The 27,336-nt window shown below is 29.5% G+C and overlaps 1 protein-coding gene across 48 annotated transcripts in view; it reads right to left on the bottom strand.

The window, feature by feature from the left end:
• slo (calcium-activated potassium channel slo) overlaps positions 1–27,336 on the bottom strand; it is a 165,564-nt gene that overhangs the window by 71,060 nt on the left and 67,168 nt on the right. For 36 of the 48 annotated variants that reach the window (XM_075294203.1, XM_075294179.1, XM_075294212.1 and 33 more), the window contains 2 exons: positions 23,475–23,642; positions 19,877–19,968 (listed from right to left, as the gene is read on the bottom strand). In XM_075294203.1, coding sequence (XP_075150318.1) covers positions 19,877–19,968; positions 23,475–23,642 — 260 coding nt within the window. Of the gene's footprint in view, positions 1–3,994; positions 4,087–13,437; positions 13,530–19,876; positions 19,969–23,474; positions 23,643–27,336 lie in introns of all 48 variants that reach the window. The other 12 variants (XM_075294225.1, XM_075294174.1, XM_075294209.1 and 9 more) reach the window with 2 other exon arrangements.

Genomic DNA, 27,336 nt, shown 5'->3' with positions numbered 1-27,336 from the left:
ATTTCTAAATTTTCCTATATATACTCTATGTTAAAATCTACACATTTACTGAAATACAAATAACAGAGTTCAACATATTCCAAAACAAAATATTTCAGTCTGTCCCAAACTGGTTCTTGAGGATTGGTTCTATTAAATATTCCCAGGACGTGTCATTTGGAATGAGTCCAAGACGTGTCCTGTAAATGACAAACACAGGTCCCTGCCATACATTTTCCCCAGAACTGGGACTGGCCCATACACAACAGGAAATGGTCCTGGGGTTGATCCATTTATCGTATAGTGGTTTCGCTTTTGTAATAGAAGCAACAAAAACAATTAAATTATTTTATACACTCTTTGCTAAGTTTAAATTTACCCAATGGTACTAAAATCATTTTTTTTATGAAAAAAATCCGATGAAAGCGGGAGTCAAAATATGACAAAATCCCCGAAAAAAAACCCTAATTCGGAAGAAGAATCTGACGTATATATTGAGGGTATATCGAAATAAAATCAACATGGCTGATGTACACCAAAATATCAGGAATCGGGGGTATATTGGCCAAGCATTTCAAGACCAGCAAAGAAACTCTCTTAAGGGCTACACTCGAGATTTGGAATCTCACAATATTAAATATGTTTCGTGCAGAAAAAAGAGATAGTGTATAAACATAACCATAGCGATAGGCGACAAATACAATAAGCTTGTCGGCAAAAATTTCCTCTTTTCTCGTTTCCAGTGTATTTGATGGTCGATATAGCTTTTTCATTATTGTTTAATTTAATTGATTTAATATTGGAGATGAATAAAAACATGTAATATATTTTTATTTGTAGAGTTATTCCAAGATAAAAAATTGTCCACGTGGCCAGGCCACAACAATGCCTAGCAGAGAGAATAAAAACACAAGAGAACGAAACTGTGAAGCGAAACTGCGTCAGTAGGAGGCAGTCATGAGGGAAATTTCTCTAATATCGTGCAGTTTTTGTCGGCGCTTCTCTCAAATATCATACATTTTGCGTCGGCGTCACCCAATTCAGTTCTCTGCCGGCTTTACGAAACGTAAGGGAAATGGGATGTAGAACCTACTTTATAATAACAAATGTTATTTTATATAAATCTTTTCATTCTATTAATTTTTTTTGGCAGACAATTTGAAATTATAACTGCCGTTGTCTTTATAAACAATTTATCAAAACAGCGCTTCGACCGCAATGTCGGTAATACCAAAGCTGTAGGCATTGTGCGACATCTATACGGTTGACATTTGTTGTTTTTGTAGAAGAGAAATTTTCGGCCTCTTGTATTTATATTCTCTCTGGCCTAGTAAAACATTGATAAGCGATGGCAACACTATACCATTTTCCGGCAAGGAATTAGAATAGATTTTAATTATTTCCATTGAACATTAATCGTGATACTGAGGTAATGTCCATACTTCGAAAATTCTGCCAGTTCATGGAAAAATGGTTTTAACTCAATTAATAAGCAGAATATTTCCATTATTATATTACAAAAACTAGGACGTATTTGACATACATTTATGACGTATTTTAGTATACGTCGAAAACGTTGTAAACCTATATAAAACACGAAGTTTTTGACATATATAAATTTACTTTTTTTTTTAATGAATGAATAAAAATGTATGAATCTGAGAAAAAAAAGAACAAGAAAAAATTAAATGTTGCCCAGACACGACATTATTGAAACCTACAACGGCAAACTTGGCGTTTTGACTTTTCACGCTTCTTATGTTCGACCATGTTTATATATTTTGAAAACGAGCTGAATTCAAACGTTTTTTTTGTATGTTTCTATTATAAAAAATTATTATAAATTTTCTTTCGAGAAAAGTCTCAAAATGCTAATATTACAAAATTTACAAATTCGTAAATATGTACGAATACTGAAAAACTAATTTAAAATCGAATTTAAGAAGGGTTTATGACATTTCCTACTATTTTTACGTTTTATACAGGTGTTCGATGTTTACAACTTTTTGACTGTCAAAAACCTAAAAAATCCTTCGACCCTCTCTGCTTATTAAAATTATTGATTGTGAAGTTCTCTTTAAACTTAAATATTCAAAAATGTTGACAGTAAGTATTACTTCAAGGGTAGTCCTACGGCTGGTTTTTGTTTTCTGCCAGTTTCCTTTGGGCTCCAAACCTTAACAAATGGTACCTTCGATAATTTACAAGTTGAAGATTAAAACCCAAATTACACTGAGCCAAAACCTCATACGCGACAAATGATATCGTCTTATATCACATTCCTTAAATATTTGAAAGAAAATGATATGATTTTCAGCATTATTAAAATAAATAATAGCAAATAAAGAAAACTAATTAGATTATTATTCCAATTATATTAGAGGAAATAAAGGGAAATCATAATAGGTACTAATAACAAAAAAAAAGTTTTTTATTACGACTGTTTTATTTAATTTAAGAACACAATAAACACCAAACGTCAATTGAATATTTTCAATGTTTTATTTTTTTTTTTTTTTAAATATATGTTTTTATTTTATTATGATGAAATGTTATAGGTAAACATTACTGCACAATGATATATAAATATATATTTATACGTATAGAGGTACAGTAAGTATATATGGGGGACAATAAATGTTTGTAAATACCAATCGTTACAAATAAAGAAAATACGACAAAATATTTATGATAATGAAATTATGGAGTTTTTCGGTTGGAAATTTTGCAAATCGTTGCCAATCTTCTAATCTGATTTCAATTCTTACTCAAACAAATACGAAAACACAAAGCGTGCAACATGAGACATTAGTTTAATTTTCTTTTTTTTATGAAAAAAAAACATAATTTATCATCGAATGGAATTACGTTCAATTAATGTAGCAATTTTTAGACACTAAAAGAAACTTATTAAGAGGATAGTTTAGTTCAGAGGAAGGAAACAGAAAACCAGAGATGACCAGGAGAAATCGAAATATAGAAGAAGAAATGACAGCGAGGAAGAGAGAGAGAGAAAGCCAAGAAAGTATAGCAATATACAGATTTTGCTAATTCTCTTTCTTTTTTCTTATTGTTTCGAGAAAAGAAAGGAAACCGAAGCATACATCTGACAAAGCCGCTTCTTATATCCTTCCATTTCTCGTATTACGAAATTTCAACTACCGATTTATTGCAAAAGGTTTTCTTGTTATTACATGAAAGTGTTAGTGGAAAACGGAAATGGAAATGGGAAAACTAAAATAAAATTTATGTTTGTTGGTTTATCTGAAATTTTTGTTTAGTTCTGGGTCTCCATGCGTGTCAATAATCACAGAAAAAATAACAAATGTTCCTCGGAGCCTATGTAAGATGTGAGATTGATTGGATGATATTCAGGATTCGGTGTTAAACTTTTGGCCATGTAAGTATTGGTGTTATGTCTTTATGTAGTATGTGGTATTTGTTTACTATTCTTCTTGTTATTTTTGCTTAAATAAAACAAAAATCAAAATAAAATTTCAATTATTTGAATGAAGCTTCACATTCGTCTAATAATTCCTCATATTTAAGGATAATACAATTAAATTTTGCAAATTTTAATATTTTGTAGTTAGTGTTTAGTGTTGTTGACTATGAGATTGCAAATAAACATAAAACTCGAAATTATATTGGAAACTTCATAAAATTTTTAATTTACAAACATTATTGAGAGTTTACATAATGTTAACACTCTTAGATTAAATTAAATGAATGGCTCTTGTCAGAAATTTCATTTTGATTTGGTGTTTATTTTGTATATGTTTTTTTTTTAATAAAAAATCATAAAAATTATAATAGTTTTTAAATCAAAACAACAAAAACTCAAGTGGTGTTTTTTTTTTCTAATGAAAAAACGTTGGTTTTTTAAGCAAATTTCACATCAATTTTTATATGTTTCTAGTTTCATGTATTTTTCTGTATAACAATTTTTATGATTTTTGTTTAAAAATATATTTGTTCGATTTTGTTTGTTATTTTTAAATATGGAGATTCTCACCTTCGACCCTTTTCATTTTTTAATGTGCCCCCATATTTGGCTCTTGTTCCAATCAAGTCTATAATCTCTGGTATACAACTTGCAAAAATCGCCTGTTTTCAATTATACGGATTATCAATAAAATTTTTAGTCAAATTTTGTTTTATTTCAAATAAGCCGAATAATATATGGTTTTGTTATAAATTTTGTAATACAATTTTATTCATTTTATGTATGAATTTTGTTCAGAATTCATAATTTCTTAATTTATAATTTTCAGGGGATTTTTTTGTTTTGTGGAAGAAACTGCTCAAATCACCTACAATTGGAGAATGTTAGACTTGGGAATTCCTTAAACCTAAAAACCTAATTTCATATTACTACAATACCAATGACAGAACATTTGTGAAGCGTGCGTTGTGTAAATACCTTTCATTTAATTTTGTCGACATCACGTATATTACGATTTTTTATATTATTATTATTATTTTTATTGGTTCTAAATGAAGAGATTTTAAACTAAAAACTGAGATAATAACAAAAAAAAGTAATATAAATCATTGTATTTTCCAGGAACAATATTGAATGCATTTAGTTTTCTATAGGTAATTTCTCAAAAACTATCTTTGAACGTAGAACTGATATAAAGATTGTCCTCCATTTTCCGATATTCGGAATCTCAAGTCACTAGAATTTATTAATCTAATAATGAAAAATCGAGATACTCTCGGAATCCAAACCAATTTTAATTTGAACTTTAATGAGAACTAAAAAAACATATAATTTTATTAATTGTTGGTATTTTTTTAATTCACATGTGAAACGCGAACTTTGGAACCAACTTTAAATGGACCGAAATATGCCTAAGAAATGAAGGAAATGGCTTCAAAAGTAACATTTTTATAAAAGTTTCTAATGATATATAAAGTTTGAAATTATATATAAAAATAGCAATGAAGTCGATATTCACAGTGAAATCCCAAACTAATGGTTAACGAAAACGTTATTATACTTTGCTTTAGAAAGCTTTAGAAAGAAAAGTAACAGTAACGAAAAGTAACAGTGCGAACTTATTATCCCGCTTTAAGGACAACGAGTTTTAACTAGGGCTGTCATTCGGGAACGATTTTTAAAAATCTCAGGATTCGGGATTTCAAAATATGGAATCCCGGGATTTTCTGGGATTTTTTTTTTCGGGATCCCGAAGTTTTCGATGACGAGATAGACACATGGTGTCTTTGGCAATAATGCTCAGGGTGGGTCCCTGAGTCGATCTAGCCATGCCCGTCTGTCCGTCCGTCCGTCTGTCTGTGAACACATTTGTGTGATCAAAGTCTAGGTTGCAGTTTAAGTCCAATCGCCTTCAAATTGTCACAAGTTCCTGTTTTGGGTCAGAATAGAACCCTATTGATTTTGGAAGAAATCGGTTCAGATTTAGAGTTTTACCCTAATTTGGTTGAAATTTTGCACCAGGAGAACCATAAGTACTATAGTCAGGTGTGCCAAATTTGATTGAAATCGGTTCAGATTGAGATTTAGCTCTCATATACATCTTTCGCCCGATATAGACTTATATGGCCCCAGAAGCCAGAGTTTTAGCCCAATTTGGTTGAAATTTTGCACTAGGAGTACAATAAGTAGTGTAGACAAGTGTGCTAAATTTGATTGAAATCGGTTCAGATTTAGATATAGCTCCCATATATATCTTTCGCCCGATTTTCCCTCATATGACCACAGAGTTCAAAGTTGTAGACCGATTTATATGAAATTTTGCACAGGGAGTAGAATTAAAATACCAATTATGCATCTCAAAATTGGTTGAAATTGCTATTCCGATTTGGGAAAAAATTACCAAAATACCCACATTTTCCTTATAAAATCGCCACTGCTAAGTCGGAAACTTGTAAAAGTAACTCAAATTTTCCTTTATTTCTAATACATATCTATCGACCGATAAATCATAAATACACTTTGGGTTCAGATTAAAATGTTTCCCATATTTTTTACTAACATAGTGTACCATCCCAGGGCATTAGCCGACTTAAATTTTAAGTCTACAGATTATAAATTTTGTTCAGATGGAGTCAGATTTAAATGTATGTATTTGGGACAAAAACCTTTATATATAGCACCCAACACATTTGACGGATTTGATATAGTATCGAAAATGTGGATTTACAAAGTGGTGCAGGGTATAATATAGTCGGCCCCGCCCGACTTTAGACTTTCCTTACTTGTTTTAACTCCGTTTGTCGGGTATGAAATCTAAGGGCCGTTGGAGTGAAGATTTCAATTTATTAATAAACAATTATAAAAACCCACAATTTTAATCAATTGGAATTATTTTTTCGGGATCGGGAAAAATCACGTGATTCAAAATAAAAAATTCCGGGATTCGGGATAAATCCCGTCCCGAAAGTCGTGGGATTTCGGGACGGTATTTATCCCGGTTGACAGTCCTAGTTTTAACCAACAACATGGACATCTTATATGACGAATAATATGTTTCTCAAATAAATTAATAATTAATTATGCATTAAATTTTCTCGTCATTATGAATGATCCACAAGTGATCAATGTAATCAATTTTAATATGTCAAACTAGAATGTTCCACAATGCTGATAATCAAGAAAATCTTATAGAAGCATACCCTACTCATTTCATTAACGCCTGTTTTACTGTCTGATATTATGAATAGTTTATATGTGCTCAATATTGTGCTTGTTTTACCATATGCCTTCGAACTTAAGGTGAACTTCTATAAAATGAAGCACTCCTAATAATTATTTGATTTGATAAATACTGTTTTTTCATTCTTACTTTCTTGCATATTGAACTCCTTTCAATGACTTTCTATATAGTAAAGGTTTGTATGGAATGTAAAGATTTTTGTCTCAAGTGCTCAAAACGCAGCTTTTTGCACTGAAAATGATGTTGCGGAATATCCCCAATGTTGGGAAATGAAAATAAACAGGAGAAGAAAGTGTAATAGTAAATTTAGCATTAATTTCTGGTGTTCAATGAACCGATAATGCAGCATGATCTCCCTCAAAAAAAGGTACGAAAATATAAAAGTAAAAAAAAAATATATGCGTTTTTTTTATAGGGAATTATTGTTTATAAGAAAAAGTTTTTTTGAAGCATACATATGGATATAAGAAAATTATTTCTTATATGAATATAACATATTTTATAAAACTTCGGTTTTTAAAATTTCATTTTATAGTTTTCAATTATTTTTTTTAACAATTTGATAATTCCATTCTACCATAGAATAAAAATAAAAGAGTAAATATAGCAGTAATTTCTAATGTTCAATGAGCCGATAATGCAGTATCATATCCCTCGAAAAAAAACTAAATTATCAACAATACTGAAGAAATAAACGAGAGATAAGCAGTTTGGAATTCACCCTACAACGTTTTTTATATTTACAAGTATTTGATTACAAGTACTCGTTACTGATTACTATTTTTAGTACTCGTTAATAGTAAATTAATACTCAGTATCTTCAATTTTATGAACGTTTTGGAAAATTGTTTTAAAACTGCATGAAAAAAATAAATAAAATACGACTTCATCTCGAATAAAGTCATACAGAAACTGGAAAATGTGACACTTGCGAGACACTGATTTCTTATAAAGATGTGTAGTTGCCACTTGTTAGGAGCGAATGGAATAGTGTAGGGATCTATTAATCGAAAATCGATTAATCGATTATTCGAATTTTGGCATGAAAATCTAAAAAAGTCGAAGTCGATTATTAACCTTAAAATAATCGCAAAATCGATTTTAGATTTTCAACTAATTTTTAATTTTGACTATCATATATTTCTTAAGTTTTATTATATTACCAATAAGAATAAAAATGTTGACTTGATTAAATCAAATATCAAATTGGTGGAAATTAATCCTTTGTTTTTTTCAATTTCCTTGCATTTATACGGGTAATGATAACATGTTGAAAATTTCAGATTGAACATTTTCAAAATATATTAAATAAATATTTAAGGAAATAATAATAAATGACACGTACATGTTAAAAATTTTATTTTAAAAATATATTAAACAACTTAAAAAAATTAACATGTTTGACTGGAACACTAGTTTTTGGCATTTCTTACCAACTATTGTTGATAACGCTAACAAAAAGACAAATAGATACCATAAAATCGAATATTTTGTATACTCATTATTTCTATGAAATTCGATTATGAAAAATCGAATATTCGAATTTTGATTGGTGAAAATAATCGAAAATCGATTTTTGATTAAAATTCAATAATCGAATAGTCGAAAAATCGATTATTGGTTTATAAAGGGTGATTCTTTTGAGGTTAGGATTTTCATGCATTAGTATTTGACAGATCACGTGGGATTTCAGACATGGTGTCAAAGAGAAAGATGCTCAGTATGCTTTGACATTTCATCATGAATAGCCGAACGATCTGCCACAACGTCGAATTTTCAGTGAATGGGCCCTAGAAAAGTTGGCAGAAAATCCGCTTTTTTATCGATAAATTTTGTTCAGCGATGAGGCTCATTTCTGGTTGAATGGCTACGTAAATAAGCAAAATTGCCGCATTTGGAGTGAAGAGCAACCAGAAGCCGTTCAAGAACTGCCCATGCATCCCGAAAAATGCACTGTTTGGTGTGGTTTGTACGCTGGTGGAATCATTGGACCGTATTTTTTCAAAGATGCTGTTGGACGCAACGTTACGGTGAATGGCGATCGCTATCGTTCGATGCTAACAAACTTTTTGTTGCCAAAAATGGAAGAACTGAACTTGGTTGACATGTGGTTTCAACAAGATGGCGCTACATGCCACACAGCTCGCGATTCTATGGCCATTTTGAGGGAAAACTTCGGAGAACAATTCATCTCAAGAAATGGACCGGTAAGTTGGCCACCAAGATCATGCGATTTGACGCCTTTAGACTATTTTTTGTGGGGCTACGTCAAGTCTAAAGTCTACAGAAATAAGACAGCAACTATTCCAGCTTTGGAAGACAACATTTCCGAAGAAATTCGGGCTATTCCGGCCGAAATGCTCGAAAAAGTTGCCCAAAATTGGACTTTCCGAATGGACCACCTAAGACGCAGCCGCGGTCAACATTTAAATGAAATTATCTTCAAAAAGTAAATGTCATGGACCAATCTAACGTTTCAAATAAAGAACCGATGAGATTTTGCAAATTTTATGCGTTTTTTTTTAAAAAAAAGTTATCAAGCTCTTAACAAATCACCCTTTACTATAGATCCCTAGAATAGTGAAAAAATATTCATTGGTATGGGAAACATCCAAATGTTGATTTGAAAACAACGTCTAGATATATCCAGACGAAAAAATACTAAATATGCTAAATAGTTAATGGAATCCGCTTTTTAAACTTTAAAAAGAAGAAACTTTGATTAAAACTACTATGTATTTTTTAAGGTAACGAGTGGAAGACGAGCAATTGAGCAGTAAAAGGAAAAGGCTTCGAATGGTTCATTGCATCACGCAATAAAAATCTTTATATTTCTAGGTAATTAATAAAATAAAAAAATCATAAAGTTCGCATTGGGTCACGAAACTTTTGAAGCAAGTTTTAAATAAAAGTGGAAAATGTATAATTTGTATACAATAGTTTTATTATTTGTTATTTGCAGATTTTTTGAAGAAACCATATTGAAGTGTAACTCAAACTAATATTCTTTAATATTTCTAAAAAAATCGAAAATTTGAAGTTACATAGTTTCTGATAGTGAAGTCATTTCATTACCCCGTGAAGACTTATTGTGGAAAAGTTTGACTGTCTTATGTTATTGTGGCTTAGTTAGTTAATAGTTCTTGGATTATCAAGTGGACCTGATTTGTATTATTCGTGAATGATTTATGCATCCCTAATTATATGCAATTGATATGAATACCCCTACACGAAATACCCTAAACAGTTTCTAACTTATATCCCCGAAACACAAGGTAGTCCTGAAAATTAAAAAAAAAAAATGTTTTGATTAGTTGATATCCTATATCACTTGTACAAATAAAATAAAATCGAGGACTCACCATTATGGTTAAGAAAGGGTATAAGTTTAAAATTAACTTAAATTAAGAAGTTAATTACGTAGGAAACTTTTCATATAAACACATTTTTTTCTTAAAGTTTTTTTTTGTGGTTGTTTTACTCGGTTTTAAAACGTCCTACTTATCCCGTTTCTACTATATATTTCTTCTATACATAATTACCTGTAGAAAACATGCTGTGCTTGCCACTTCTATGGCATTTGAAGTTTATAACTACTCATTGTATACAGAAACTAAAGGCTTTATTTATCTAAAATAATGTAAATATATACAATATATTATATTTTTGTTTTTTGTTTCATTTATTTTTAAAACGAAAGGCTGCGATTTCTTGAGGACGTGTGTACAAAAATTTTAAATAATAGAAAACAAAAATAAACGGTATATGTGTTACGCAGAAACGATATTTAAATAATTGTGTCTGTAGTATACGTAGTAGTTAAAATGTTTACTTAAATTTTTACAAATATTATATATTTCGTATTTCACCCGTTGAACTGGTATGAAATGGGTATTTTTTTAATATTCAAAAAACTCTACTACTTCATGTGATGATATTTAAATACAGGATGTCGAAAATCGTTCAAATATTATATGTAGTACAACCTAATTTTTTTATATACAAATATATTGATTGGATGATGAAAACTTAGGTGGGGTTTTTGTAGATCTATTTATTCGATTTCTTTTTTCTTTGGAAAATATGCGTGGCTGCGGCATACAGTCTGTGCAAGCAAACAAAACTTTAAAAGTGGCATTAATTTTGAAATATAATTAAATATATTTATTTTTATAATTATTTTTAATATTATTTTTTTGTTACTCTTAAACGGTGATTGATTGTTAAAATTGCCAAAAAAATGTTTGTATATATTTTTTAATATAACAAATTAGATTTTGTCAACTAAAATTATAGGTTACCAGAAGGAAAAAGAAATAATATTAACAATAAAAAAATAATGAAAACATTAAGCTATGGAGTAGTAATCTCAAAATTGTTAATCAAACAAAACGAACAATCAAACGAACTCCTTTTTTGGTAAATCTTAAATTTTCAAAAACGCAACTACAGCATGAAATTGTTTTTTTTTTGGGTTTCAAGAAAATCAGAGAAATAATATTAATTAAAGTATAAGAAAACAATACAAAAGCAACATAGGGGTGGAAGGGTGGTAATTTAGGTAAAATAAATTTCGGCTAAAAGTAAACGAAACTTAGAAACACAACCAAAGCTTTAACGTAAGAAGAGGAAAAAACAGTTAAAACTAAATAAAGCAAATATTAATGGGAAAAAATAATTTTGTTTTTTAAATTGCATAAAACCAAACAATTGATTTTTCATTTCGAGTTAAACGTATACTCGCTTCTTTATTGCACTGGCAAATGTACGAAAAAAATCATAAGATTTTAAATTCTATGATTTTTTTGTAACATTTGCATGGAAAAATCTTTGACTTGCTATTTTCTTCAAAACAAAAATAGTGCTTGGAAATCTATAACTAGTTTAGCTTTTCTGCACAAAAAGGCAAATTTTGCTTTCGGTTATTTAATAACATAAAAAAAATTTAAATTATTTGTTGCTATGTCTTGTAAAAATACAAAGTAATGTTTTTTTTATGAGAGGGAATTTCTTTTAAATTTTCTGGATTCTTAAAAAATGTATACTACTTTAGAATATTCTGCGAATATGTGAGAGAAAGGATTTTATCGATACATATAAAAATATATTTAAAAAGAGCAATAGTAGTAGTAGTAGTACTAGTCGTGGTAGCAGGAGGAATCAAGGGCCAAAGCAATTGTAGATAACGCTTTTTGTAATCAAAATGTTTTATTACTTATTGTTTGTTTTTCTTTGTTATACAATACGAAGATAATTTTAATAAATTGTTCATTAATTCCATAATCATTTTAAATTTTTTTGTCTACACTAATTTAAAAATCGATTCATCGATTTCTGTGGTAACATGTTTGTTTTTGTTGCTTTATAATTTTTTTTTTCTTTAAACAAAATATAATGTTTCCAAAAATACTTCTGTAAATTACTTAAGATGAAGAAGAGTAAAAAGATTATTTATATATGATAGAATATGAAAAAGTCTAATAATAAAAAAATTAAAAAAAAAATATTATAGAGCTTTTAAAAATTAAAAAAAAAATTAAAACTAAAGTTAATAAATATGGAAATGTAAACATGCAAAAAATAGAGGTATACGTAAGAACTTTCTTTAAATGATTTTGACCAGAAATTATTATATATTATTAATAAAAAGCTAAATAAAGAGAAAAATAAAACATATTAGACAAATAAAAATAACTCTCTTCCATTTTTCAATCTTGCTAAGGACAAAATAAAGGGAGACGGTTCTTAAAGATCAAGTTGTGATGAGTGTTGGAAAAGTGATTTACAGAAGGATGTATAACCACCAGCAAAAGAAGATTCTCAGATCCGATAGAATTACAAATATTAGTGACATCAAAAACACCGCTTAAATAATATAATCGAAAGGAACAAATTATTATGGGAAATTAACTAAAATTCATTTTTTTTAATTTTTCGTTTCTAGTAACCCTAAATCATTGTTATAGGTATTTTTTAATGTTTGTTTTATTATTTTGGTATATTTTTAAATAAAAATATAATAACACAACACACATGCCGCCAAGAAATCAATGCCTTTTTCGATTTTATCCATAAGGATTCTTTACTTAAACCAATTTCGTTTTGTAAAAAAAATATATTTGAAATTATCATAGATAAAACAATTTTAAGCCTTTAGTTTTTTTCACTTCATTTCACATTAATAAATATTGTTTCCTTTTTTTTTGTTAACAAAACATTTTGATCAAAAAACAATATCTGAATTTTAAATTGGAAAAACAAGATTTATAAAAACAAGAAAAATAAAATATCACAAACAAATGAATATCAAATGTTTGAATATGCAATTATTGTGGAAGAAAATTTAAAGGATTATAAAAAAATGAGAAATCTCTCAAACGAAAGTTAACTGAAAACAAACAAAAATAACAAAGCATTTAGATTGAAAGTGGACCAAACAAAAAATTATCAAAAATTGAAAACTTCATACAAATTCTAATATGCTGTTTGCCCACTTTCAAAATCCAAACACTTAAAAATTATGTAAATTAAATTTAAAATATGTATTTTTGGAGGGAAGTGTGTAAGTCTTTAAAACTATACGAGAAATATAGAGAGTATTGTGAATAGTTGTTGTTTTGATTATTATTAAAATTTTTCTGTTTTGTTATTTATTTAGAGAAAAAGGCGGTACAGCTGCTTGTTGGTTTGGTATTTGAAAACATTTTTTTTATAATTTTTGGTGGTGGTTGTGGTGGATTTTTTTCTGTTTCTTGTTGTAGTTGGTGTGTACCTTTTTCTAGGATCCTTGCTATATGTTCCACCATATTTGCTTCTTTGGGCAGCCAGTTCTGTGATTTCTGGTATCCAACTAGCGAACACAGCCTATATATCGATTGATGCATATACACATATATATATATAGTAGTTATATAGTAATATTTGTTTTTTGTATATGTTGTAGTATTAAATGTTTCTTTATTTTATTATTATTATTTTTTTTTTTCATAGTAAAACAGAAAGATTAGCAGAAATTTGTGGTAGTTGCCGTTACGTCTTTGTCGTTATTTTTAAAAAATAATAAAAACGCAAATTAAATATGTTTGAAAAATAAAACATATGTAGAGACGTATACACACAAAGGTTAAATTTATTTTATCCTATCATCCTATAATATATACAAGACCTTTTTTAGACCTCCTCACAAGGACCTCCATTCTATTCGATTATTTATATTGAAGTTTATGTAATTGTAATAACACTCACAAGAAAAGTTTTCATTTATATATTTTAGTAATACCATATATATACACAATAGTACAACCTTCGCACACATACAGGTTAATATTTTCAAGGGCAAAAATAATAGGATATAAATTAATACTATCTATACATCACTCAATCACACAATCTCTCGTACACACATCCATTTATATATACTCACTCTCACTCACAACACAATCAAAGGCCGATTTACTCATTCACTCGCTTACCCATTCAAATGTCATAAACTCCATTATTTTTGTTTTTATACAAAAAAGTAGTAAAAGAACGGAAAATAATTATAGTCTAATTTGTTTAAAAATATGATTTACAACTTCCGTTTTCTTCCTTACTTTTATTTATTTTAACTCGCAAAATCTATCTACAAATATTCTTATGTAACAACATTATTTATTAGTAATTTAATCTACTCAATACATTTTATGAAAAAAGAAAATACATGAAATGATAAAATAATTTTCAATCATAAAATAAATCAATTTTCGAAACGGATTTTTCCGTCTTCAGTGTTTATAATCTTGTTTCTTTTTTGTTTATCATATCATCTGACTGTTTTAAGGCCGTTAACCTATTTAAAATGTATCGTCCTGGTTTTTGTCCATCCAAAATAATTTTACAAATTAAATCCCCTGAGACATTTTTATCGATTGCATACAACGAATAGAGGAATATCTACATTTTATATTCAGAGTCCTACATTCAGGAAAATAAATATCAACAAATTATAGTTCATACTACTTTGAATACGATGATCATAGATTAATGCTATGTTGAACCTATACTTTATTGTACACATAAGACCTATAGATAGATGTCCCGTCGATATTGCACATTTGCATTTTGCAACTTCACTTGCAACTAATAAGGACAATCTATTACAAATAACGTTGGTGGATATGAACATGTTTAGGTGAGTACTATGTTCGAGTTTTTCACCAAAACACTAAATTAAAAGTGCAAAAATATATATGAAGACGATAACATTTTTACCAAGTCTCTGCAAATTATGGATGGAAAAGACCCAAGGAATTGATTGCAAATAATGTTATATTTCTAAATTAGTTAATTAAAAAAAGTAACCGTGAAAACAAGCTGGTTTTCAGCTTGAAAACGGAACATAGTACTCAGCTTTTAAGTGAAGTAAATAGAAATGTTTCTCCAGAAATTTGCACTCGCAACTGCAATTTAGTTATTTACATTAGCCAAGACTTCAATTGCTTATTGTAACTTTATTTACTTGTCGGCAATGTTTAACGGTTGGGTTTGTCAGTTGGTCAATAGACATTTTAATTGATAGAATGGGACAGATAATTCAAAATTAACTGCTTTCGGGAAGATAGATTTAATATTTTCTGGATGCTAAATGTTTTTTTATATACTTGAACGGTGTTCAGGTGGAAAAACATTATATTGTTCACACTTATGTGTACAATACAGTGTTGACTAATTACCATCCACATGACCGTCACTAACCTCTTATGTTGCCGGCGTACAATTTGATAGAAGTGACATTGTTTTTTGCGTTTATTGTCACTTCTATTGTAGCCTAATGCGCTTTACAGACTATCAGTTATTCCGGACCACAGTGCTCGTGTCGAACATATCCCATATATTGTGCACATTATAAGTTAAGTCCGAAGACATAATCGATACTGCTGTATGTTTATGGGATCGATAACACATTTACCGATTATTTAGTCATCGCCGGCAAGTTGTATCGATCCGACGCACTGTAAGATTCTTTAGAAACACCGACATTCCGTCCGGAATAACTGATAGTCTGTAAATCGCATAAAAGAAATTCTTGCAGTGGCGCCAAAAATATTTAAAGATTAATATAAAATGTAAAACTATAATTAAAATCAGAAATATGTGAAAATATTTGTAATATTAAAAATAAAGTTCCTACGAGACTAAATATACAATTATGTTGGCCTTGTTTATTCATTCAATTGAAGGTCAATTTGTATTTTTGTTTCACTTGTTTTGCCTGAAGAAGAAGTGGCCCACACGGAAAAGACATTTTAATTGTCTCCATAGGCTGTGTGATGTGAGAAATATCTATATTTTTGCCTCAAGTGTCAACGTCAAGTGGTGCAAAAGTATCTACATTTTCAAAGCTAAGGTGATCGTTGGCTGCAGCAAGAGACAATATGTCGCAATTTCTAAAGGAATAGTGTAATCAAGCGAGAGGAACCGAATTTAAATATTTTGGTGACCACGTCTTGAGTGTTGACGACTGATCCTCGAACCGGATTTGAACCAGTGACCTATGGAGTATTTGTTACTATTTGAAAACATTTTCATTGCAGACATTTCGATCTTAGAATTATCCGATTCTTTGAAAACATTATGCACAAAATAATTTTTCCTTAGTTGTTTATTTTTTATTGAGTAAATATAATCGATTATGAATATTTTGACATTTCGAAAATTGATTTAATTCATTTGAGCTAAAATTTCATCCCTTTCTTAATATAAACAGAAATGGAACCAATAAATGTAATTAATATCAATATACAAATACAAACATAAAATATACAATTAACAATTAATGATTTATAAAACATGAGACTGAAAAACATAGGATTTTCCCTTATACTGTAGATTTAATTTCCCTGTATGAAAGGACTACGAAAAAACATCTTCAAAATGCGTTAATGCGTGACCTTTATATATGTTTGATATTTTGTTTCAATTTTAGGTTATTATATTACTCATTCTTTTATCATATGCTGCTGTTCGTAAATCTCAAAATTTGTGTTCAACACAAAAATTTTCGTTGAAAAAAAACTAGTTAATACGAGACGGTGGAAATATGCAGGATTTCTTTTATTATGTACGAGGAATATGGTTCATATAATTTTATTAAATATTTTATATAAGAGGTAAAGAAAACAAAAATGAACACAATTGGGGTGGAGATAAAAACACAATTAGCAGTAGCGCAATAAATATACGTTAATGTAGAATGATTTGTAATTAGTTATGCATTAAAATAGCAACAAAACAAATGGGGAATTATCTCTAATGTGTATGATTTTTCAATTTAAATTATTTATTTTTTTGTTTTAATCGTCAAATTACAACACTGAGAACTTTTTCGTGTCAAAAAGGAGAAATATTAAAAAAAATTGGTATACAATTGAATCGAATAAGATATTTATGTCTTAAAAATGTCATTAAAAATACAAATAAAGCTCTATGAAAAGCTCGTTCAAGTTATTTACTCTAATATTATTAGGTTATTGCATTACACGTGTGTTAAAGTGAATAAGTCCTTTCTGAAAAATATCTTTTATACGAATCTTTGATTTCATTAAAATTTATCTAAAAGCTTTTACACTTATCTATGTTATTTAAAATGCAAGTTGATTATATGATGTGCATTGAAGCTTTTCCAATTAGATTATTTTCATTGTAAGATCATTCAAAGTTTTTTATTACAACAAATTTCTTTTTGTTTTAAGAAACATTAGAAAAGTTAAAAATACAGATTAAACCAATACAATATAAATTCCAGCACTTATTCCAAATTACTGTCTACTTATTTATTTATTTATTTCGAAAATTTAAAACCATTATAAGTTATGATAAGGTACCAACAACGATGACATTGTTATGAATTCGCTTTTTTAATTTTATTATCTATTGTAAATAGGGATATTTTTAGAAGTAATTAATATCACAAACTTTTGTGCTTTTACTCATTTTTATGGATCATTTAAATCAATTATTTTTTAAATTTGTAAGTTCATTGTGAAAAGCCGACCGTAATAGAACTTTTCAATGTTTTAGTTTTATATACAGTGAGCGTCAAAATTAACTGTACAAAGAATTTGTTTTAATTAAGAGTTTTGCAGTGTTGAGTTTTTATTTTTGATTTTTATGTTTAAGTAGAGAGTAAAGTAAGTATATAAACCAAGTAATGTAAAATCTTATATATAAAGGCTGCATTTTTTTTAACAAATTCGTATGAACACTTTATTATGACACTAACTACACGTCATTTGTTCATTCACAATTGCAACCGGAATAACCGAAAACTATTTCGTAATGTTGCTTGCCGTGGACCAAAGCTTTAGATCTATGGAAAAAGCTTCTATGAAACAACATCATGTAATGTTTGGATTATTGAAACTTAAAAAAAAAGTGCACTTATGTGTATCCTAAGAAGACATCTTCTTTTTTAAGCCTTAGATAATTATATAAGTTCATCTTGTTCGATTCAGTTTTTTGAATACACTCTTCGTTAGAAATTAATATAAGGATACTGATATGAAAACTACGGTGTGTTCGTGGTATAGGGTTTTCTCTTGAGGAGTAGGGTAGAAATATGATTATAAAAAGAACGATTCAAGAAAGAAAACGAAATCAAATACGTTGTAGTAGTAGTAGTATTAGAATCATAACAAGAAACAACACGCACTTGATTCAAGAACGAAAACGAATTTTCTTAACTTTTTTATTTTTAATTATTAATTTTGATTTTTTTTTTACTTTTTTAACAGGCTCAAACGCACTAGAAAATCTAAACTACCTGGTGGTGATGGTGAGTTAAAATATGTGTCTGTGTAAGTGGTAATCTCTAACTGATGACATAATGACAGATAATGTTGAGATGATGGATGGGGGCTGATGACAAACGGTTTGGTAATTAATTTTTAGATGTTGTTTTGTTGAACAAAAGAATTTGGCAGTTTTTTGTAAGAATTAGGGTTGTTAGAACAAAACTCGGAAAGAAAAATAATGAAAAAGAAACCAACGTTATTTGACATTAGGAAATGTGAAGGTTAACAAACAAGAGAAATGGTTAATAGTGTTTTTTAAATGGGTCATGGGAAATGAGTTAAGAAGATACATTGATGAATGAATATAAAGGCATAAGGTTGATTTCCTTTTTAATCTAAATGGACTAATGAATAAATTGTCAAACGAAATGAAAACTAAATTATTCAAACACGAATGAGTTCGACTTGTTGTTGCTTTGCTATATATTCTTCAGTTTTAGTTCAATTCGCCCGTTTTGATTCTAGAAACGAAAACAAAACATCCTAGAAAATGCTATCATGAGAACGCTCCAATGGAGTAGGTTGATAGATTGAAGGCTAAGGTGGAATTGTTTGGTGGTGTGGATTGGTTAGTCGATTGATTGAAAAGTGGCCCTGAAAGAATTCGTGATACTCCTATGTCAGGTGAAGTTAGATAGTAATGATGGTGATAATAGATACTTTTTTTATTGGTTGTTGTTTTATGCTCTACATTACAAAGAACCAAACAAAATCAAGGGTAACAGACTAATGTCGAAAGAAATTACGATAATTCAAAAACAAAACCAACATTAGAAAAAGAAGAATCGGTGCTAAAATCAGGATAACTAATGTATTAAAAAAATTAACACAAAAAGGATAAACCATATCAACAATAAGCCTTGGATAGTTTGAAATACTTTATGATCTTTTTCTATTTCACATTTTGAAGATTTTCTTTACTGTTTTTTTAATATTACTAGGCAAATTAATGGGAAATGAAAAATATATCGGGGTAAAACAATTACAACAATAATTTTGGGAAGTTTTGAAAAAAATATATCAATAAATACAGAATGAAATTGCAAACAAAAAAATTAAACAAAAAAAAACGGGACAATATTTCTGGGATCTTAAAATACATGATAACGAAAACTGAAGATAAATAAATATTGTGATTATATTGTGGATAACAGGTGTAAGATACAATGTACGAGTTCTTTTTATATTACATATGTTGAAATGCAATAGAATACTCTGGATTTTTTATAGATTTTTAATAAATGGATCATGTTAGTAATGATTTTGAAATGTTTTAGGTTTGATATTTTTTCTAGTTTTTTTTTTTATAGTTTTGTTTTTCGTTATTTTTTGCTTTTATTTTAAAATTTAATCTAAAATTTGTTTATGTTAGACTACCTCTTTCCGTGTTCTCTTTTAAGTTCGCCGCCATATTTATTGCCACTACCAACAAGTTCAATAATTTCCGGTATACTGCTGGCAAACATTGCCTAGAATATTCGATTTGTTTTGGGATGTTATATATATTTTAAAAATCATCATCAACAAAAGTATTTATTTTATTTATTTGTTTATTATTATTTTTTTTTTTAATTCATCAGTAATATGTATTGATGAGTATTAAGAAATAATACAAAACTATTATATGAGTATATAAAAACAAAACAATAGGTTATAATAGTAAACCAAAACAATTATAAATTTCATATTGATTTCTAACTACTTGTTATTTTTTTATACTTATACATAAACTTCTGGTTTTTTTTTGTGGATATTCATAGTAGAGGAATTTCTTTTATGTTAAGTATAATCCGTTAATCGGAATTAACCGATTTTTTTGTATATCCAACACCATTTTTCATATGTGTAATATATTTGTTTTACCAATGGTTTCTTCATCATCTTTTATATTAAATACTTTATTGGTGATTGTTTAATCTTAAAATTTTTAACAATATTATTTTTATCCTCTATATGTCTATTTTGTATCTATTAATACTGGCTGAACACGGATTAAAATTCACGAGCACGCTGAATACCAACGGAAACTTATAATTTATTTCAATATAGTATCAAATAAAATGTGGTTATATTGGAATATATTAAAATGTTTATCGTAACAAAAGATTTCTGGCAATTATTCAAAACGGCGCTATGAATATGGATCCCATGAAAATTAGGGTCAAAAACCTAAATGAAGAAGGACCCAACAAATTTTAATGTGGGGAATAATTAAATTTTATTTTTGAGGCCCGATTGCAACCGAAATAAACCTCAATATTTTAAATAAAAAAATCCGAAATTTCCTTTTACGGATTGGGCTTCGTTTTTAAGTCGGGGTATAAGACTTTCTCCTAGGTTAGAATCCAAAATGGGCTAACGCGATTCCAAAGAGTTTCGTACTCAGTAACACATATTCAATTGTGTTATTAAAACTTCATATTTTTGCCATCAGTTAGGGTTAATTTTCGCATGGTTTTTTAATCAAAAGAGAAAATGGACCGTAGTTTTTTTTTGTGGTCAATTTGCATGCTTCAGTTTAGTTGGGTCTAATTATCATTGGGTTCATATTCATTATGACATTTGTGGGTTTTGGGGCTCACTTTCCTGGGGCCCATTTTCATACCACAACTCAAGCCTTAAGGAAGTGCGATTAATACTGACATAGCATTTTTGGAAAAAGTTAAATCGAATAACAAATAATCTTCGCATAACTATTTCAATTTACTAAGTTTGTTTTATGTTATGTTAGTGTGACTTCGTTGAACGTAACTTAACATATTTTGCCGTTCTAAAATAAACAGCCCTAATTAATTTTAATCGGATAAAAAATTATTTGGAATCAAATAGAATTCAAATGTTCATGGGTTTTTTCTATAACGTATAAGTTATATAAACTGCAAACCGTTAGGTATATGAACAATCCTAAACGATGAAACTAATAAGATAAAAATTTTAATAACATATGAATGAATATATATGTCAGCGCATGATTTTTCAGGATATCTGAATGAAATTAGGTTGTAAACACAGTCAGAATGATAACAAAAATGTCCTGATAAAGCTTTCCTACAGAGAGCCCTCCAGATGAGCGGGAAAATGTGATAAGGACCTTTGGTGAAGACCGAAAGTGGCTATGAGTTATAATGGATAAATCTCGCGGAATGTCATATTGCCACAAGAATTGAACATTAGTGGACATTGTACCTTAAATTGTAAGGCGATATCTCACAAAGAACGGGCAAATAGATGCAAAAAACTTGGACCTTTTCAATTGAAAATATTAGCAATAAAAGATATGAGGAATTTGTTTAAAAACGATGTTCCAACAATCAAATCATAAGACTCTGTGTTATTTAACTCTAAACCGCAATAGGTTGTCCACTTATTTCTAAGAAATGGCTAAACAGTAACAGGAATCTTCAAGGCGGATTAGTTAGCAAGACTAGGTAGGTAGGTATAGGTTTATTTACTATGAGTAGCTAAGCTTGCATGAAGATTACACAAATAAAACTTTCATATCTGGAAAAATGGTAAAGGAAGATGAAGAAACTTACAATGTTGAAATATATTGGGAAAGCGGATTGTATAGAAATCACATAAAATTATAATTGGTGTTGGATATATTATCTGAATAGCTTAAAATTATCAATAAAACTAGTTCATGAGATAAAAGGAAACTTCGCGAAATTCTTAAAAAAAAGTCAATTGGGAAACATAACCAAAGTCCCATAAAATTTGTTGTCAGTTTTTTTTTTATAATTTAGCATTTTAAGAGCTTTAGTTTGTTAAAAAACAAACTAACTAAATCAAATAGGTTTTCCCTTATTTTCTTAAGCTGTTAAACACATATATGCAGCCGCCAGCATTTCATGCAAATAAAGGTCGATTGCAAATGAATAATTTATTTTTCTCATGATAAATGAAAATGGAAAATAATTAAACATAGGAAAATAATATCCAATCAAATGCTGGACCAAAATGAATAGAAAATAAAATGTTTCAAAATTTAAATGAAAATCATGCAAGGAAACTAAAAATCACATTAACAAATTCATCCTGGCGGTCTTATCTTAGGATAGTAAGGGGATCTTAATTTACTAGATGATATATTGTATGAATTGTATGAACCCACTGGTTTTCACATATTTATTTGGTCAATTTTTAAATTTGTAAACTCAGTAAAGAAAACTAAAAACTAATAATTATAGTAAATAGAAGAGGATATAAGGTGCAGTAATAAATCGTTTAAATCTATGGCATTAAGAGATAATTTAAAAAGAGTTGTAAAGTTTGGTGGTGGTAAAAAATAAATAATATATTCATTGAAATAATGGAAATTAAGGCGTAGACTTTTTATGGGGTTTTATTCACTTTATTATAATTTTTTAACAAGTGAATTTGTTGAATAAACCTTTAGTTTCCTGGGTAATTTTCTTTATCGATAAAAAAATAATATTAACAATGTTAAAAAAATGTTTATCAACTACTAGGTAATCAGTCTACTAAATTCTAGGAAATATTGTAATTTATTTTAATTTAATATATGTATATAACTTCTACGTTCATTCACACAACCCAAGAAATAATGTTTGCAAACTTTGTCAGTTAACCAATGAAAACCTAATTAAACGAACAGCATGTAAAGTTAACTATAAATAATATATAACTTCTGCTTAGAATCTTATAAGATAAACAGACTAGAGGATTGAAGAGGAGGTGTCCTATACAATTACTATAGAAATCGATGTTCTTCTTTTCTTGCTTTAACTTATTCTAAAAAAAAAAACAAACACACAGGACTTATTTAATAAATTGGCAGCAGTAACGTAATACAGACAAAAGACCCTTTCTATTTGGCTTAACCTTCCAAATTTCTCAACATTTCCTAAATAACATTTCATTATACCTATCATAATATTTATTTTCAAAATACATACTATATAAATATATATATTTTTTTTAAATGTTGTTTATGTGTATGGGAAAAACTTACCAAACCCACGAGGAGAAAGAACACCAGGAATGTCCTTCCTAAAACAGTCTCACAGTATACATCACCATACCCTACTGTTGACATGGTAACAATTAGAAAATAGACACAGGTCCAATAGGATAAACGGTGTGCATTATTAAAATCCAGCGGATCGCCAGAGTTTTCCAGCTAAATTTTAAGTAAATGCAAGAATTGTTCAGCATCAGAAACATTTCCAAATCACAAAAGTTTAAAAGGGTATCACAAATGTGCATTAGCTTACTTTCCAAAATTTTAGAAAAACAATTTCATTTAAAATTTGAATTATAAGAAAAGTATGGCAATTAATTTAAGTACACGCACATGGATAAGCCTTTGAAACTTTTTTTGTTTTATTCTATTGGACTTATTTGTTAATATTTGTACAATTTCAAAGCTTTAAGACATTTTGAACTTTGTTGTTGTTGTTTTTTATTATAAAATAAAAATCACATTAATTCCTCTGGCTTTAACAATCAAAGTTTAAAAGGTCCAGCTTTTTAACAAAACGCAGTATAGAAGAAATATAGGTTTGAAGCAAATGGCAGTACATACAATATTACATATTTCAAAGATGACAACAAGAAATTCATAGAAACTAAAATAGATATATTAAAATATTGAGTGTGCAAATTAGTAATGCGGGATTGACAACAGATGGCGCAGTTCAGGATATTCCACAGCTTCTATTTTCAATATGTGTCACTCGCCCGGTGCTGAATATGTCAAGTTTAATTTGTGGGAAGATTGAGAACAGCTGCTTCTTGCATAGCACCGTTACTGGAGATGGCAAGAAAATGATCTACTACGACAATCCCAAGCGAAACAAAACATATGTTTACCCCGGTCATTCCTCAACATCGATAGCAAAACCGAATATCCAGATAAAGTTTATGCTTTGTATTTGTGTACTATGACCTGATGCAATCGAGTAAAACGATCACAGTAGCTTTGTATAGAATTCAATCGAAGCTTTTGGCAGAAAAAGGTGATTTTGCAGCATCATAACTCTCAGTCACATATTCCAAAAACCGTATAAACTAGTTTGGAAACGCAAAAGTTGAGAATCCTACCCCATCCGCCATATAGCCCAGATATTGCTGATCAGCATTTTTGTTCTTATGAAGAAGTCAAAAATTGGGTCGAAATACGACGGGAAAAAATAGTGGCAAGTAATGGACAATATTTGATTGATCAGTCTGTTATAATTGTTATACCTTCCACCATAGGTGTACAAACTTTTTCATTCCGTTTGTCACACATCGAATAATTGGTCTCAGACCCTATAAAGTTGTGGTGAAATTCTGTCGATCGCAATGTCAGTCCGTCTGACGAAATAAGGGAATAAAATAAATGGGAGAATTTAAAAATAAATATGCCATTCGGATCACTTTTAGAAGAGCAATGAAATTGAAATTTGGTATGTGATGTCAGTATATGGCCTGTAACTACCACACACACACACACAAAATATCAATTAATTTGATTGTCAATACAATTAAAATTATGTTTAAATTTGAGCTAACAACGTAATTTGTAAATATAATTACGATTTTAGTAATATTTTGTACTCAGCATAAAACCAAAATGTACCGTCAGTTTTGTATTTTTTGTCATTCTTTATGATCAGTAATACAACTTTGTGTTTAGAAACGTGTTTGCTAGTAAGAGTTAAAGCTTTATGCGAAGTGTATTGCAATAATATCAAGTAAAAATTAAAATGAAAAAGTTATCGCGCCATGTGGAGGACAATATAGTTTCCTTAACTAATAATGGGTCTTCATCGCGGAAAATAGCAAAGAACTAAATATAATTCCATCTGTGGTATTCGCGTCCAAAAAGGACGAAATACTACTACCAAAGAGCAAACCAGAGGCCGCCGAAAACTGTTGACCGAAGCGGACGCTCGTCTTATGATGGCAGAAATGAGGCAGAACAAGTCCGTAACGCCGAAAAATACTACTGCTGCCAAAAATAAGCAAGTTAGTGAATGGACAGCAAGACTAGAACTCCACAACATTGGTTATGTTTCAGCTGTGAAGAAAGTTAATCTACATTGTCCGAAAAGAATCAAAAGGCGCGAATAAAGTTTGCAAGAGAGCATAAAAACTGGACGACAGATGACTGGAAACGTATTATGTAGTCAGATGAATCAAAATTTAACCGTTTCCAATCGGATAGTAAACAATATTCCTGGCGTCGTCCTGGTGATACCATTCAACGCCACCATTTTAAACAAACTGTGAAGCATGGTGGTGGAAGCATCATGGTTTGGGGCTGCTTCACTTGGTGGCACATTGGGCCATTGATGAAAATTTATGGTATAATGAAGAAGGAAGACTACGTCGCCATTTTGCAGACTCAACTTCCCGAGTTTGTTGAAAAGAGTGCCTATCCTGAAGATGAAGTCGTATTTCAACAGGATGGTGATCCGAAGCATAGTACAAAAATAGTCAAAAAATGGCTTAGTGAGCAAAAATTTCAAGTGATGAATTGGCCAGCGCAAAGCCACGACCTCATCCCGATTGAGAATTTATGGTCAATTGTGGGAAGACGGCTGGTATTGTACAAATCAGCTCCATCAAAATTAGAAGACCTGTGGGAACGAGTACAGCTTGAATGGCAGAATATACTAGAGGAATTGGTTGAAAGTATGCCAAAACGTATAAATATGGTATTAACAAATAAAGGGTTATGGACTAAGTACTAGAAAATGTTCCAACTGATACCGGTATAGAAAAGTGCAAAATTGAGTACATGCGAGTTTTTTTTTTTTGTCTTTACCTTTGGTTTTGAGCTTTTTTTGTTGTTTCATTCAGAATTGAAGAAGGAATAAAGGCAAAATAAAATTATTTTGAGTTTCTTTTTTACTGCTTATTTTATTTATTTAGAAATGAAAAAAATAGGTTTCATAATCATCCATATCAGATTAATATTTTTTTCAGTGAACGTATGGATTATCTTACAATTTAGGAGACAATTTTCATAAGTTTTAAAATACCTTTCCATAGGCAATTTTTATCACAACCCATTTAATTCGATTGTGGACGACAGTCTTTAGTAGAACTTTGTATGGGGAAGGGTGTATATAAGGGCGACCTTATATACTTGCTTCGGAATAAAATCCCAAACATTTGACAAATTCCGCATTTTTAATTTGCGCTTCCAATACTACAAATAGATTAACCGAATTCGAAGAAGAGATTGAGTCAAATTCAATTGTAGTATCCCTAAGATACAACATATGAATTTTTACAAAATTCCTATTTTCTGTTTTTGTATCCTTATATTCAGCACACATTCAAATACTATCTTATGTTGGGTATAATAATATATATGATCAGCGTGAAAATTTCCCTCGCAGAAATATTTATTCGCTCATATTAATTTGTGATAGTATCAACTTGCATGGGAAATAAAGGGTGATTCTTTTGAGGTTAGGATTTTCATGCATTAGTATTTGACAGATCACGTGGGATTTCAGACATGGTGTCAAAGAGAAAGATGCTCAGTATGCTTTGACATTTCATCATGAATAGACTTACTAACGAGCCACAACGTCGAATTTTCAGTGAATGGGCCCTAGAAAAGTTGGCAGAAAATCCGCTTTTTTATCGACAAATTTTGTTCAGCGATGAGGCTCATTTCTGGTTGAATGGCTACGTAAATAAGCAAAATTGCCGCATTTGGAGTGAAGAGCAACCAGAAGCCGTTCAAGAACTGCCCATGCATCCCGAAAAATGCACTGTTTGGTGTGGTTTGTACGCTGGTGGAATCATTGGACCGTATTTTTTCAAAGATGCTGTTGGACGCAACGTTACGGTGAATGGCGATCGCTATCGTT

This window comes from Haematobia irritans, chromosome 1, assembly GCF_050003625.1.
Source record: "Haematobia irritans isolate KBUSLIRL chromosome 1, ASM5000362v1, whole genome shotgun sequence".
In the NCBI taxonomy this organism is placed as follows: Eukaryota; Metazoa; Arthropoda; class Insecta; order Diptera; family Muscidae; genus Haematobia; species Haematobia irritans.
Note: the sequence above shows the minus strand (reverse complement) of the source record. Positions and strands in the feature narration are given on the sequence as shown.